This window comes from Apteryx mantelli, chromosome 1 (genome assembly GCF_036417845.1).
Source record: "Apteryx mantelli isolate bAptMan1 chromosome 1, bAptMan1.hap1, whole genome shotgun sequence".
NCBI lineage: Eukaryota > Metazoa > Chordata > Aves > Apterygiformes > Apterygidae > Apteryx > Apteryx mantelli.
The window spans coordinates 200,011,449-200,027,724 of NC_089978.1; the positions used below are offsets into that span (position 1 = coordinate 200,011,449).

The 16,276-nt window shown below is 42.5% G+C and overlaps 1 protein-coding gene across 1 annotated transcript in view; it reads left to right on the plus strand.

Annotated features, from left to right (window-relative positions):
• The first annotated feature begins 4,500 nt into the window (after positions 1 to 4,500).
• MAPK12 (mitogen-activated protein kinase 12) overlaps positions 4,501 to 16,276 on the plus strand; it is a 44,342-nt gene continuing 32,566 nt past the window's right edge. The window contains exons 1-2 of the mRNA XM_013956483.2: positions 4,501 to 4,700; positions 5,299 to 5,428. Coding sequence (XP_013811937.1) covers positions 4,585 to 4,700; positions 5,299 to 5,428 — 246 coding nt within the window. The 5' untranslated portion in view covers positions 4,501 to 4,584. The remainder of the gene's footprint in view (positions 4,701 to 5,298; positions 5,429 to 16,276) is intronic.

Genomic DNA, 16,276 nt, shown 5'->3' on the forward strand with positions numbered 1-16,276 from the left:
CTGAGGAAGGGTGTGGACACAAAAGAGTATTTTCAAAAAAACCCTGAGATTTTTATTTAAACTCTACTTCTTGTTGTAGTAAGTAAAATGGATTTACTTCCTCCATGGCAACATGTTTAAGTAGGCAAGAACAGACTATGAACATACTTTTTGAAGGTGGAGATAGAAAGCTGTTTAAAGAAATAATATTCTAGGAATGAGCCTTTGACAATCCAGCAAGATTTTTTGTTTACTAACATTATATACAAATCTAAGGTATATGTTACAGAACTAAAGTACCCATATGTGAATTAGTATATCAAGAATCAAATGAGCTTGTTCCAGTCATGTGAAAAATACCTTATATAGATGTATGCAGACAGTAAGGTGGGAAGATGCTTGATTTTTCCAAGGGACCTTGTATTATCTTCTTTTTTTCCACTCATGAAATTCATGTTGCCAGTGTCTGGAGTAGGGGGTCAAGGTCACTAGCTGGTCTCTCAGTTCCAACGGATGCACCCACTTCACTTAGGCCCTGGCCATCAGCCCATAGTTTATCTCCTGACAAACTAACCCAAACCATTTTAACACTGTTGATAAATAGTTCATTCTGAGTTGAGTTACCATCAAACTCTCTCACCAGAGTTTATAACTACTTTTCCTCCACAGAACTCCTCAGGAAAATGTAGTTAGCTTTTTCGCTGCTCTCTTACAGAGTTCTTTCTCCAGCACAGATGACTTATGTCCTGACTGGAGCGTAAATTGAGTTATCAGTCCCTGGAGGGATTAAAAGGGCTACTGTACACATCCTATCTGCCTCATACACTTTGCAGCTGATGGCAACCTTCCAACATATTGAAAGGTGGCTCTTTTAAAAAAAAATCAAAACAAATGTTTCTTCATGGTAGCAACCTTGCCAACCTTCCCTCTACAGGATAGGCATTAAGAATGTGATCTTCCCATCATTAATTATCTTTTAGTCATGCTGTCTTGAAGAGCTCTTATTCTCTTATTCTTTTTTGTTCTGCAGACTTTACAATAAATATATGTCAAAAGCAGAAACATGTGATAGCACTCCTTTTTAAATCCCTGTCAAGCACACTTTGCCTGGGTTAAGGTATGGCTGTAGTATCACATTAGTCTCATTGCAACAGGCTGTCTTTAGGAAAACACAATGTCATATATCCACCCAGAAACAGTAGAATACTGAGGCTCTGGCTTTTTGTGACTCTACTATAAGATTTGGCAGCTGTGGATGTATCTAAGTATCTCCTCTCACTCCTTTCACAGACACGTGTAAGGTTTTTATTAGACAAAGTCTCCCTTCTTATGACAGTGCTGTGTGCTTGACCTGATGAGGAAAGGTGATCTTGTATTTGACCTGCGCTGTTACCTTATGCACCTACAGCAAAGTATACCTAATAACTTATGTGAAGGAAAAACACAGAAAAAACAGCATTGGCCAATTTTGTCTTTGAATTTAAAATATCTTAAGAAAGTTGCTCTATCTTTTCTACCTTCTTGCTCTGTCTTCTGAGTTTCTGCACAAGTGTGATGTTATCTTGGTGCTGGCTTAGTACTTTCATCCTACAGTATCAAAATCATCTACTTCCTCCCCTGAAAAGAAACAAGTAATAACAAAGCATCATTTTGCCAGAACTAGACTGAGGAAAAACAAGCTAGGGATCAATGGCAGAACTGATCCTCATTGTATTAGAAACATATATATTTATCATTAAAAATAATAGACTGGCTCAAAACTGAGTGGAAGACAACACTGCTCTAGCCTTCTTACCCATACCGTATTTCACTCTAGCCATCACGTGAATGGCAAACACTGCATAAAAGTGGTATTTAGAAATCAAAAAAAAAAAAAAATCTCCTGGGACTATGTTTTTAAAAACAAATCTGTATCATTAATCTAACATTTGACACAAGGCTTGCATTACCTGCCAAATGTCAGATTGGTTTCCAGTCTCACTAAAACAGGGAGTCAAACAGGTCATCTATCAGCAGAGAGCAGCACTGGAAAACACCTATACTGGGGAAGGGCATTAGACTGTGCCAGCCTGGCCTCTAGTAAATTTGCAGTGCTGCTCTGCAGGCAATTTTAGAAAGCATGTTTTCCTCCTGTATCTGACATGTAAATAACGAGAGGAGGAGGGAAGGGCTCCTTTTCCAAATCTGGTATTTACACACAAAAAGGTCTGGACCCATGACAACTACCAAAAAGGCAACAGGAACAATGAAACTTGGCCAGATTGCTCCTTTCTAGCTAAGCCAAAAATTGAACTCCAGTGACAGCCAGTCTGAATTATCTAACCTCAGCAACATTGCTCAGGGGTGAAGTCAGACAAAACAAAGGCTTTACCAGACCCCAAAGAACAAGTATTTTAATTATATTCACACAGAAAAAATGTAAAACATCTTTTAAAGTAGGTCTTTGCCTTACACATGCTGGACCAGGCCTATTTACTGTAGAAATATTGTGAAGATTGCTATTCTCCATAAACACCATTGCAATTGTTCTAAGCTACTGCTTGAACAGTTTTATATCACATCAGACATGCACAGGACCACTTGCTCTGAGCAACCAAGTCAAGTGTACACTTGTTTCTATTTAAATATATTAAATATTGTTGAAGCTTTGGGTCTGATCCTGAGATAAGGATGAACTGTGAAGCCCACAGCTGTATGTACACCTTTGGGCAAAGGTAATTTGGAAGTTCTCATTCGTATTCCTTGCTCTTGCTCTTGCTCTTCATCAAACCAAATGACAGCCCCTGAGGGCTGGGGCGAGGAGTAAGGGGTGTAAGCAAGGGTGTAAGCAGGGAGAAAGCAGTAAGTCACTTGTCCCTCCCTTCTGCTACTGCCAAATGCTTATGCACACACCGAGTTTTAGCAAGAAGTGGCCATGTATATATATCCTTCTGTCTAGCCATGAAAGATTGCCTCGTCTTCCCTGCTTTTTTCAGAGCTGCTGCTGCTGCATGTGCCCTTTGTCTTTGCAGCTTCTACCACCAACCACAACCATCATGCATTTCTCTGCTCCATTGATCCATTTTCTTCTACTTTACCAGCAAAATATCATTAAATGCAGTAAAAACATTCTGCAGCCTCTAGGAAGATAACTGAATGCAGTTTTTTGCCTTTGTCTGTAGTTCTCATTTCTTCCTCTTTCCATTTGTAGTCTTTACTTTTCATTACTTAATAGTTTCATGTAAAAGACAGTTACATTTTATATATAACCTCTAGTGCAAAACCATAAGGTGTATATTCACAAAAAGAAGGCTGGGATATATTTGCTTTCAGCTTCATAGCAAAGACTCTTAGCCTCATTTACATCAGCAAATCAACACGTAACACAGTACAAGTTTCCTGAGCCTCTGCTGGGAAGTGGGGGCCTCACCACACTCGCCGTCCATTTTCTGCTGCCAGCTCCCACTCCTCACTCCCGGTTCCCAGCTCCAGCTGCGCTCGCCACGCCACTACCCTGCTGCCGAAGTAACTCAGCCACAGATTTCGTGGAGGAAAGACTGGAACTGAGAAAAGACCTTGAGCTTTGCAACTACAGAACAATAAAATACCTATCACTCCATCAAATCCGCAAACACAAGGCAGTGCGCAACTGTGCCAAGAGAAGCAGACAGATTTTAAGCATGTCTTTAGACAGCAAGAGCCTCAGCACCTGTTTCTATGCACATACACACCCTGCTACAACTGGCCACTTTGGGGCACGCACGCTGGCTCAGACTGAACGGCTTGCTCGCCTTCCCAGCCTTAGGGACACCTGAGCATCCCTGCATCCTGCTGCACCTTTCCTGCAGTTACGTTACCCTTCGCCTGCGAGCGGGAAGTTGCAGATGCTCAGCTGCTTGCTCGGGAGCAGCTAGGCAGCGACGGGGAGAGCCGCACGCCGCTAGCCCCAGCGCGGCGGGACACGGAGGAAAACGCAGACCTAAGAAGGGAACGGTGCTGAGCTGCTGAAAGGGCTGCAAGAGAGGAGGGCACAGAAGCGAGCTGTGACAGGGATGGCGTGAGAGAAGACAGTAAGGAGCCGCGCAGCTCGTGTGGGTGTAACGCCTGCCCGGGCGAGTGGCCTGCTCACACGGCGCACGTCGCGCGGGGGCTGCTTGGCGGCGGACGGCACTCCGCGCTCCAGCAGCACCGAGGGGCTCCAGGCCGCGCCGGGCCCTGCCGCAGGGCTGCGGGGACCGGGCCTGCGCCTCCGGGGGTGGCGGACGCCTAGTCCCGGGCCGGCTCTGAGGCGACCTCCCGCTTTCCCCGCAGCTCCCTGACGGGAAGGGTCTGGGGACGGCGGGAGACCCCCACAAGCGCGCCTGGCTGCCAGACGCGGCGGCGGGCGCGGGCGTCAGGCCGGGGCGGGGCGGGCGGGGATGGCGGCCCCGGCGAGGCCGCCCCGCCGCGGCGGGCGCGCGGGAGGGGGCGGGGGGCGGGCGCAGGCAGCCGCCGGCGCCGCTCGCCTCCCCGCGGAGGGAGCCCGGCCAAGTCCGGCCCCTCGCCTCGGTCCGGCGCGGCGGCGCTCGCCTCGCGCTCCGCCGCCGGGGCTCTTTGTTGGACGGTGCCGGCAGGGGGTGCAGCACCATGTCCTCCCCCAAGAAAGGCTTCTACCGGCAGGAGGTCACCAAAACCCTCTGGGAAGTGCGGGACCGCTACCGCGACCTGCAGCCGGTGGGATCCGGAGCCTACGGCGCCGTGTGGTGAGCGGGGCCGGGGCAGAGCGGCCGCCGCTTTCGCTTTGTTCCCCGGCAACTTTTGCCGGTGCTCCGCCTGAGGCGGCCCGGCGGCGCCGCGCGGGCTTTCGGCGGGGTGGGCGTTTTGGTCGCGGTTCTTTGAACGTGCCTCCCCTCCCGCACGTGTTTTCCTCGCTGGCAGTGGCAGAGGCCGGGGCGCCCGCGGCCCCGCGCGTGTCCCCGCCGCGGGGAGGGACAGGCCGGGGCGGGGGGCACAGACCCGGCGGGGGCACCGGCGCCCTTGGTGCGGGCTACCTGGCTCTATTTTATTCCCCCCCCCGCCCCCCCCCCCCGTCTTTAAAGCTTTTGAAAAGTGGCTGCTTTTCATCACGGGGTTTAAACTAATGAGCGCAGACCCTGGGCGCCGCGCTGGCGGGCTTTTGGGGAGAGTCTCCCCCTTTTCCTTCGGCGCGGTGGATGGCGGCGCGGGGAGGCCGGGCGACCGGCAGGTAGGAAGCCGAGGTGCGGGCAGCGCGGCGCCACACGTGCGCACCTGCTCCCCGGCACGGGGTTTGCGGTGCCGCTCCGGCCCTCGCTCACGGGCTCTCCTCCTCTTTCCTTGAAGCTCGGCGATCGACGGCAGGAACGCTACCAAAGTGGCCATTAAGAAGCTGTACCGCCCGTTTCAGTCTGAACTCTTTGCCAAACGAGCCTACCGAGAGCTGCGCCTCCTGAAACACATGAAGCACGAAAACGTGAGTTCAGTCGCTAGCAGATCCCCTCTGGGCCGCGGCTCCCGCACACCAAGAGAAATGCCTGATCTGCTCTCCCCTGCCTCCGTAACGTACAAACCCTGACGAGGTAGCTCAGTAGCTGCCTAGGATTCGGGAGTCCTTCAGCAAGACCTCCATATCTGTCTGTTGCCCATCTGTCTTTTAACCTTCAAATGCCAGTTCACACAAACTAGAGTGTCCCATGGGACATGCACGCGAGGTTGGGTGGAGAAGGTTAGGACCACGGTGGAGCTTGTGCCCAAAGCTAGAGAGAGAGATTAAGAGACCAGAAATCTGAATCTCGATCACCACACACGTAAGATGCAGGAGGGCGGGAGAGCATGGACCTGTGCTGCTAGCTTCTCTTTGCTTGAATTTGGATGTGGTATGCACATCTGTCTTTCAGGGGGAAGGGGTCTGTCACTGCCTTTCATGAAACATTTGAAGGTTTGAGGTTTGTACTAATCTCAAATGGGAAGAGTTTGGGAATGACTGAAATAAATTGCTTTACAGGGATAAGGTGCCTTTATGGGATATGGGATACTGTGGTAAGGATACTTAGTCCCAACAGTACTTAGTGGTTAAACAAATTCAAGGAGAGATTTGTGTGAAAACAGTTTTGTGGCATGAATGGAAACCAGATCAGAAAGATCCCAGGGTGGGATTGGAAGATCACAGTAGTGGCTTTAAATGCTGTTTTTGAAGAGTACATGTGAAGAAAGAGACTTTCAGGTGACTTATTAAAAAGATAGATACAATAATCTATTTTAAAATATTAATGTTGTGGGAGATTATAGGTTTTTTTGGAGGCTATCTGAATGGAGCTGGGAGATGGAAAGTGAGAATGAGAGAAGCTAGTAGTAACAGGAATAGCCAGTCATTGCCGTTGAACATTGCAGTATTAGCATTCTGAGTACCAACAACGGCTAGGTTCATTTTGAAGAATATTCTCTGGGATATCCAGGCTGTCCGGAAAAAAATGACCTTATTGTAGGCTTATGAACCTGTGTACCTGTTAACCTTTTAGTCTGAATCTTTTAATATATTTGATCATTTTACTTGATGAATCCTTTGAAGTAGCTGCTTTTTACCATTTTTGTATATATATTAAAGAGTTAACGTTTGTGGGGGACTTGTGTGTCATACACAGTCTTTTATACTCTCAACGTTTGTTTTACTAAACGTTTGGAAGTGGATCAGCTCCCAAGCTCCTAACTGTATTCAGAATTTTGAGATTATTTTTCTTCTGTTTCCCAGAATAATTTCTTCTTCAGTTGGTTAGCATTTTCCACTACTGGCTGTTTTTGTGCTGTGTATGCCCTTCAGGATAATATTCTGGAACCCTTACATAGACTTGTTTGATAATTAAAGGAGTCCAGAAGAAAACACAGACTGGGGAATGTGAGTGCAATCTGTAGAATGTACAAATGAATACATATGAAGGAAGGGAAGAACTTACAGCCTTAGAAAACATTTTGGACCACAGAAAGAAAAATTCTGTCAAGGTACTAAGAAAAAGTTTCATCATGAATTTACCCTTTAGAGAACAATGACTGAATAAATGGTCATGCAAGGAATTTGTGAGCATTGTGGAGACAGAAACCGACTTCTCCACCTGTCCCAGATGAGGCTGAAATGGCAGTACAGCCCTTCAAGAGAATGTCCATCCTCCATTCCAGTCTCATACCATTCTACCAGGCATTTCGCCCACTGTGAATTAGGAATAGCAACAAAGCCCTTCAGGATTTCTAGCCCCTTGCTGATCCCATGATACTCCCTTAATCACTCAGCCCTTCCAAAATTAGGCCAGAGTGGCAGTAGGATTATCAGCCCCTCCCTTTTGATCCACCACCATTCTGTCAAAGAGCTCCTTCTTTGCATTTGCCACCAAAGGATGGATTTACAGGAAGACAATAGGGCCTGGAGTTTCTGTCTTCTCTTGTCCTCAATTCCCATTCATGATAGCATTCCCTAGTGTGTTGTGCACACTTTTAATGACAGTAGTGGTAGCACAACTGCCATGTCCTCCATCAACCCCATTGTGGCTTCCACAGGGCTAGCTATTGTACTTTGAAAGTCCTTCACTCGCTTGGAGGAGTTAGTAGAATAGGAAAGTGATTGAAATATCATACCTGATTTTTCTGTAAATTAATACCTTATAGTATATTTCTGTATAATAGCAGATATCTGTCTTTCTGGCTCTACTGTAAATGCAGTTGCTATTAAAAATGAATGAAATTGAAGTGACTGTTTCAAAGGCCAAAATAAAATAGTGATGCCACTGTTATCTCTGTCTTGGATATTAGGAATCTAAGTATGTAGAGGAGGCGATGTGTAATAGCCAATGTAACTGTATTGTCCCTATGTATTATACTTAGGATATTGTTGCAATATTGTACTAATCTGCTAGTGCAAATCTTCCTCTCGCTTTTTTTTCCTGCTCCAGCATATAAACTATTTAAAGGTTCTATTTGTTTGATGGTTAAAATTCCATCCAATTTGCTGTTTTAATCTCTTTTTCTTTTAAAATGGCTTCTGCAGTCATTATGCATTTGATGTGGGATTCACATGAAAAGTGTTTGTGGTGCCTTGTTTGTTTCCCCCACAGTGATTACTTTTAAATGGAATATCTCTGTCCTTCATAGCTTTTGGGGAGGTGCTGTGTTAAGCATGTAGCAATACAACACATTCTCTAAGTTCATTTATCTTTATGCTGTATTCAGAATGCTAGAAGAAAAGGTAGTGATCTGACACATTATGTTAAAAATAGCATCTCTGATTCTCCATTAAGATAGCAGGAGATACCATTAAACCTGTACCATGATGATATAATACATCAGTATGCCATGCTTTGTTGAAGAAAACTGAAGAAAACTTCTGTTTAATGTTCTAGACTTCCTTACTCCCATTATTGATCCTTTGAGGAGTATGCTCGTGTACTTTGTAAGGAAAGGCTGTAGGATGTCATCCTGTAAAAACAAATATGGGAGTCATCTTACTGAATTTTGCTGGATTTGTATCTTACCTTGTAAGGAAGTTAACTCACATGGGTCAATATGCCTGTTTATTTAGGTATTTTCAGGACCAGACAACTCTGGTTGCAGGGATGACCATCTCTCATTATACATGCTGGATTTTTGTACTCCCTAATGGCCCAAGCAGCATGTTACTTAAATGTAATGGACAGTATTTTATATAAGCAATGGCAATTGGTAGCATGGGACCTCTGTTCATCCGTCTGCAAACAAATCCATGGGAAGAGTGGTGTCAAGGACCACGGGTAGAGGCTGTGTGTGAAGCAGGTGACATCTGGATGTGAACAGATAAACTATGTCTGTGGTTTAATGGCAGTGGTATCCATTTTTTGGTAGGCCTATCAATTTGTGAAGATTGGGATGTTTCACAAACGTCATAAGCTAATTCTGCTGCCTAAGAAGTAGTTTAACCCTGATCAGTTCCTCAGACGTTGTCAAAAAGAGAAGTTGGTTTCCAGCAGGATAAGACAGAGGGAATGGTGTAAAAATGAGGAATAAAAACAGCTAAGGCAAAATGAAGGAAGCACTGCTTTTTTTTCATTTATTCGTGCTGGGTTAAAGTATTAATCCCACTACAGCTTCAGTAGATGTAGATTGCTTCTTTGGCATCCACTACATCATTTGTTAGAAGAACTGACTGTTTACTGTTGGGAAGCTTTTTCAGTAATGCTGCTTTTGTTCCCTGTTTCATTGCCTTTTGAGTTTGTCTAAAGTGAGGAGCCCTTAAAACTATCTATTATAACTCTAAATTATAACCAAAAAGAGAATGAAAATATTGCCAGTGTGCTCACTTTGGCCCTGGCCTTGTCTCTCAAACACTTGCTTATGTCTGCATGCATGTATCATTCTGAAGGTAATGGAGATACTTATGTATGTAAAATTAAACCCGGACAAGTAAGTGGAGGTGCCTTTCATTTCATTTTGCAAATAACTTGGATTCTGTTCTGCATTTGGACTGGAAGTAATATTATGATGCCCATTTTAATTGAAATAACAACTGTATAGTGATTCATACAAGTTCAGTCCTAGTGCCCTTCTCACCTCTCAGTTTGCTAATGAAAATTTTGAAGTTACCATCAGGAGTACAAAATCGCTGGCAAGGGGAGATGGCACTTGAGAGAGAGAAAAGCAGTGGCTAATGCTAATGTATTGTTTTAGAAGGGAGTGTGGTTTTCATGAAAATGTATACACGTGTGTGTGTATGTATGTATCTATACGTACATGCAAGCACACACAGAAATTCAGACAAAGTTCTACCAACTTAAGTTCTGAATGTGTTTTTGGCATAAAATCCTTGACAAATGCCCTTTAAACATTTCTTAAGTTGAGTCAGTTAATATTCTACAGATGTTTTCCCTTCATGGAAACCCTACATGTAAGAGTCAGCTGCAATATTTGTTTAAAGATACTCTATATTATGCTCTTATTCTTTGCTCTGTGTGGAAATTATTCTTTGGTGTATTTCCACATCTGAAGAACAATGTATGTTTTACATTATGAGAACCATTTAGCTTTTTTTTCCCCGCCTTTTGGAAGGAACTCAGGTGTCCCACAGACACCAAATCAGCTCTCATTCTACAATTACTTTTCTGAGGATTATGCAGGCATTCAGTTTTAGGGTAGCTAGTACTTAATATGTTGAATTCTGTATTTTGAACAAATATCATTGGCTGTTTGTTTAGACTTACACAATGTCAGCCAAGGGAGGAGTTTGTTCCAGAGAAAATAGTGAGAAACTTCATGCTTCTCACCTGAGAAAATCTTAAAACTGTCAGCTTTTACAATTCATCTAACCTGCCGTGAGCATAAGAAGAACAACAGTCTCTGAGATACATAAAACCAAACCAAGTTGTAGATGAAACTTGTGTTAGGATTACAAATGCGGTGTGCCAAGTGTGCGTGCTCACTGTGGTAGAAGACATTTCCTACAGGAAGTTCTGCTTTATAAGTGAGTCGCTACTTTCTGTGCCAGCTAAAAATTCACATCCTTCATGGGTAAGTGCCAGTAAAGTGCAGCTTGGGAATCCAGGATGAAGGTGGCAAATTTCCGTAGGGATTGTAAGCAAAAATGCAGTTATGGCTGTATAGTTTCTTGCTGGTTGTAGGAGGAAAGCACTCTTGGCTACTTCTGCTGGCTGAAAGCTTAGAACAACTAGGGATGTAACAGGACACCAGAGTCACTTATTTTAGTAATCAGAAGCCAATAAATCCATGTAGTGGTATCTCTTGTCACTTCTTTTACTTATTTTCTTAAAGCTGTCTAATAGGTGCCATTACGGTGAGCTTCAGCTGTTAGCCACTTATACGCACCCCACCCTTAGATGCTAATAAAGCAGACTGATTAGCTCAGTCCAGTGAAACAAAATAAGGAGGACAGCACTGAAAACCAAATCTTCTTTCTCTTTGGATTGTCATCCAATCCAGTCCAAAGATAAAGAAGCGTATGTCTGCAGGATTTGAATTTCTCAAATGTTACATATGGATCCTTTGAAGGAAGAATGCAGTTACTGAGGAATGGCTTGTGGCAGTAGGTATACGGTATTCCCTCTCTCCTCCCCTTCTCTGCTCTTAGTTGCTGGTGGATTGGTGTGCCTCCCCACATTACTTAACTTCCCTGGAGTTCTGAGGTGCTTTTATTTCACAAAGAGCAGAGACTCCTTAAGCCCTCAGGACCACAGTGAATCTGATCAGAAAAGTAGCCTCCCTCCCCCCCACCCCCCGCCGCCTTGTTCTCTGGCTTTTCCTTTGATTCTTTGTTCTTTTACAACATAAAATTTTATGGCATTGTGGCAGGATGCGGTGGTTGGTCTGTCAGTATTATGCAGAAGAAAAGGAAAGGAGCTCTCTGTCCATCAGCGGACATCCCCCAGTGTCATATAGTAGAACTGCTAGGTAATCCAGCGAGGAAGAAAAGTGACTGCAGTATGAGCCTTGTGCAGGGTTTGTACAAAGACTGAGACTTCCTAGCATAGTAAAAGGATACAGGGACCCTATGATGTGGAATAGCACAAGAACATGAAGATGAAGCTAATCCTGCAGAAAATTTAATCCAGTATGATATATAGTTCAGTGCAGCCCAGCAGGGATCTCTCTTAAAAAATGTTCTTGCATTTGTAGCCTGAGTGCTAAAGCCACTCAACTTCACTGTGTTTTCATGCGTAACATCCACAAGATAAAGAAGCACTTACTGTATAAGAGACATAAGCTATATTACTTTTTATAAAAGATCTGAGTCTTTGGTTGATGTCCTGCTTACATCAGAAAATTTTCTTCATAGAAATACAGTGGAATACAAGTTGAGTACAAGTAATCAAATAAATGAAGGTGCATGGGAGAATATAGATTAGGAGCTCTTTACTGATGTGTTCCATTGATGCAACTAGGTTTGGAAAAGGAAGTGAAGGACAGAAACTACCCTGCAAACACAAAACTGTTACTTATTTGCTGACGGTTCTTAAAACTGGTCAATATAAAATGTCTTGTATGGGGGGAAGAGAGGGAGGAGAAAGGCTGAACGCACTTACTGCCACCTTCTCCCCACTAGCTTCTTAGGAAAGAGACAAAACAGAGTAAATATTTGAGTAAAAACATATCCCATGTAAAACAAGTTAGACCAGTAGAAGTGTAGTTTTGCTGTTACTGTGGTTTTGTTCTACAAAATTCTGCTGGAAAAGGGGAGAGGCAATATACTATGCTCTCTACTTTAGATTATATTTTGAAACAAGGAAGGTGTGCTGGTGGAGTGTACAGAAATCCAAGTTGTTTTCAGTTAGATGGCCAGTAGTAAACAAAGCGCATCTTTTGTGGGCTTCTTCATGCTAGAAATTGTCTTTTAGTAGAATTAATGGGGAAAAAAAGAGACCACAGAAGGGTAGCTCTGCTGCTGGTTTCCACAGATGCTTTTCATTGCTATCCCAGAATGTGTAGCGAGTTCGTTCCTTGTCTGTGCCTTCATCTCTGATCACAGTAAGTGTGCTGAATTAACACCCAGAGTATAACTTCAGAATGTTTGAAAGATACCTGTTATATTTTGTATAAATCACACTAAGAAAAATAAATGATTCTTGTAGTTTATGTTTTACTCTAGCTTACTTTTGTGTTGGGATAGTATCTTTAAGTACTGTAAAGTTTTTACAAATATTATGTTTAATCAAGAGAGAGCATTTTTCACAGATACAGGATTTTCCATGATATTATGGAGGAGGGAGTTTCCTACACTCTGTCCAGTTCTTTTCCTTTTCCTAAAGAAGTAGCTGGAGCTGCACCTTCCTCAGAGGACTTATTTTATCCTGTACCTCCCTGTTCTTAACATATCTGCAGAAAGCTGTGACATAAATGGAAATAATAATGACTCTGTTCCAGTAAAGGAAAATCGTCCCAAAGCACAGCTGTTAAATAAAGATCACTGAGGAAAAGGATCATGGATCCCTCACTTTTATTTTTTTAAATGATTAACTATTAGTATGACCTACCATTGTGGACAATAATATGGATTTTAGGGATTTTAAAAAGCTCACTTTGTAAAACTAAAAAAAGATGTGTTGTGAAATACTTGGCGTGTTGAAAGAGAAGCTGATTTCTGTTTTATTTTTTAGAATGCCCTTCGGCTGGGTAGAGTGTTGGGCTCTGTGGTCTTTTCCACTTCACAGATTTTGCAGCAACGAAGGCAAATAAGCTTTTCTCCGTTAGTTTGCAGCTTTACCTCAGAATTCAATGTATATTCTGTATCTCAGGAGGCATAAAGTAACTACCAGAAGCCATATTTACTTTAATGGAGATGAAGTAACATTTTACTGAACTTAATTCATTTTTTTTTTTACTCTGATATGATCTGTATTAAAATGTGTTCTTCATGTTTCTATGCTTCACCCCGGGAGTTTGATACCAGTTTTATATGCAGATCAATGTGGTACGGCATCCATACTATTTCATCTTTTGCTCTGTCAGTTCTTTTCATGTCGTCCCTGTATCATTCAGTGCTATATTCAGATATGATGGAGTTATATTCTTATGTTTCGTGTTGCTTAGGCAAACAGCTTAAGTAAATGAAGGCATGGAAACCATCTCCATGAAGAGAACAAGAAGGACTTCTTCCCCTGAAAAAGTGGGGTTTGATAGGGAAAGGAGTACATTTTGGATAAGATTACTGTTAAAACGTCAACTTCCTTCTTTGTAATAGTGAAATCTTTAGAATATGGAGAGCACACGACTTTTCTGACTGTATATCTAGTGCACATACATACACTGCCTTAGCCTTAGGAAAGGCCCTTTGAGTTGATGATGCTGCACTGTTGTTACATACACTTTCCCAGTTCCTCTGTACTCCCTCCTGTCCTTGCCTCCCCACCAGAAATGAAAAGCTTTTGCTATAGATTTATGTAAAACTCTGAGGTAAAAAGCTAAAAAAATATATTTTTTTCTGTGATGTTAACACTAAAGAGATTACTGCAAATGCATATGTCTTCTGTGGTTTTAATTACTGTTTTCATGGTGGATATGTTATTTAACTGGTTTCATGTTACAAATCCCAGGGAAAATATTCTTAGTGATTTTTTTCAGATCTATGTGGCAACAAAGATAGAGAGTTGTAATCTTCCTGTCTTCATCTTTATTAGATTTTCTATCTTGTTTATTCTTACGACATTTTGATAGCATCCAAGCTAACTGTAGTATTTCTCCCTGAATGAGGAAAGGATAAAAATACGTGTGCTAAGGGCTTCTTCACCATTGGAGATTTTTATTTAAAGCTTTAAATAAAGGAAGTCTTCTTTCTTTTCCTGCATTTCTGAGCTCACTTCTCTTTACTTCCACATACTTTTTTAAAGATCTCTGTTAAGTTATCTTAATTATTCCCCAAAACAATGGCCAAAATGCATCTTCATTGTTATCAAATTTAGCAGATTTTACAATTCTTCTATAATATCAGACAATGTAATATGCTGCTAGCTGTGCTTTCTTTCCTGAGGTCTGTTTACTAATTTTATACAGTTTTCAATTTGGTGTATAATCCGATGTCCTTAAACTGTATAGCCATGGAGATAGGTTTGAATAAGGTTAAAAAGATTATAAATCTTTTAAGAATAATAATCATGTTCTCTTCACTTTTCCTTTCCCGTTGCTTTCTTTCCTGTATAGAATCTGCCCCATTTGTTAGTACTGCACAGATCTGTTGAAAATAGGAAGACAAAAAATTTCTGAATAAACAGTTAACTTTTGAAAAAAGGTTTGGGGAATCTCAGCACAGAGACCAGTGGATGTTAACAAGGGGATCGGAGATGGACGGCACTGGCATGATTTTGTGATGGTGTGATAGTCTGTCTCACTGCCTCGCTTATACACCTAATGTAATTTTTGTCAGAACTGTTTTGGGTAACTTTTTATAGTGTGACTTTCAACTGTTCTCATTACCATAGTTACCTTGGATTTCTGGCGTGCCTCTCTAAAAAACTGTCTTACAGGAGGAAGTTGGGAGAAGCATGTGCACCAGCAGAAGACTGATCCAAAGAGCTAGTGTTTTAGACAGCACACGTTCCAGTAACCCAAATTGCTGTATTTCGGTACTGACTTGGCAGCCTGGATCTGAGAAAGAGTATGAGTAGTCCAGTGTGTAGAGCCCCTAACTGACTGCCAGCAGTGTCCTAGATACTGTTCCCTGCTTAGAAGACTCCCCTTTAGTAAACAGAATTAGGGCCTGGTTGTCTGGAATAAGGAATAGGGGAGTCTTCCCTATACGCAAATTAATTCCTTTATTTTTAGGTAACGGTTACAGTCTTGCACATGTTCTTTGTGTGGCCTCATTATGAATGTTCTCAATAGTGACATTTTCTGTAAGATCTGCCAGAGCGCTTTTCCTCTCTCTTTGGGAAAATCTTTATGGTTTGAGATTGGATATCTCTGTGAAAAGCTTGATCCCTTCAGATTGAAAAGGGAATTAAATTTGAGCCTTTTGTTTACTGATTGAATGCTCAGATATTAGGCTGTTTTTATGAAAGGAGGGAACTCAGGAGACTGCCTTCTCTGGCCACCTTTTAAAAGAAAGCAGTGGCCCTAACTATAGCTTGTAAGACATCTCCACCTGTCAGTCTGTCTTAAATGTGCTATACCTACCAGATTTCTTAAGAGGAATGCCTGATTGCTGGATTCCTGTTGGGCTTAGATTTGAGCAAGACACTGAGTCTCCTTGGGCCTTGTCAAGACCGGGGCAATGTAGGAAGTTGAAAAGAAGCAACTCTGAATGCCTGGAGTATTTAGGCATTTCCTGGATTTGGCAGCATCGGAGCAGGGATTTGGCTTTAGACACATTGCAGCTACATCCTTTGGAGCATTTGGCTCTGTATATTTAATTTACTAATGTTTAATGGGTTTGGAAGAAGCACTGGCAGTTACCATAATTGATTTAGTCAGTTGGTACAGTTCTATTGAAAAACATACTCATATAAAAAACTGGGATGGGAGGTCTGTTTTACTAGTTTGTAACTTCTCTGCTGGGTGATAGAATGCATTTGTTTGACAGAAAATGCTCTTAGGGAGAACCTAGGATACAAGCCAAAGTAATTTGGCTTAATTATATTAAGCTCTTGATAATTTACTCTTTTTATAGAGAGTTTAGTCCTAGTTTCCTGTCCGCATACCCATTTAGGGATTGTAATCTAAATACCTAAATTACCCCATAACTGAGATTAGAAGGTGTCCTAAAGCATTTGGTATTCTTCATTGGCAGGCAGCTGGTCCAGCTTGGTAGGTAACACTTAGGACTGCTTCAGAGTATAAGATAATTTGCTGGTTTATTTTCAGT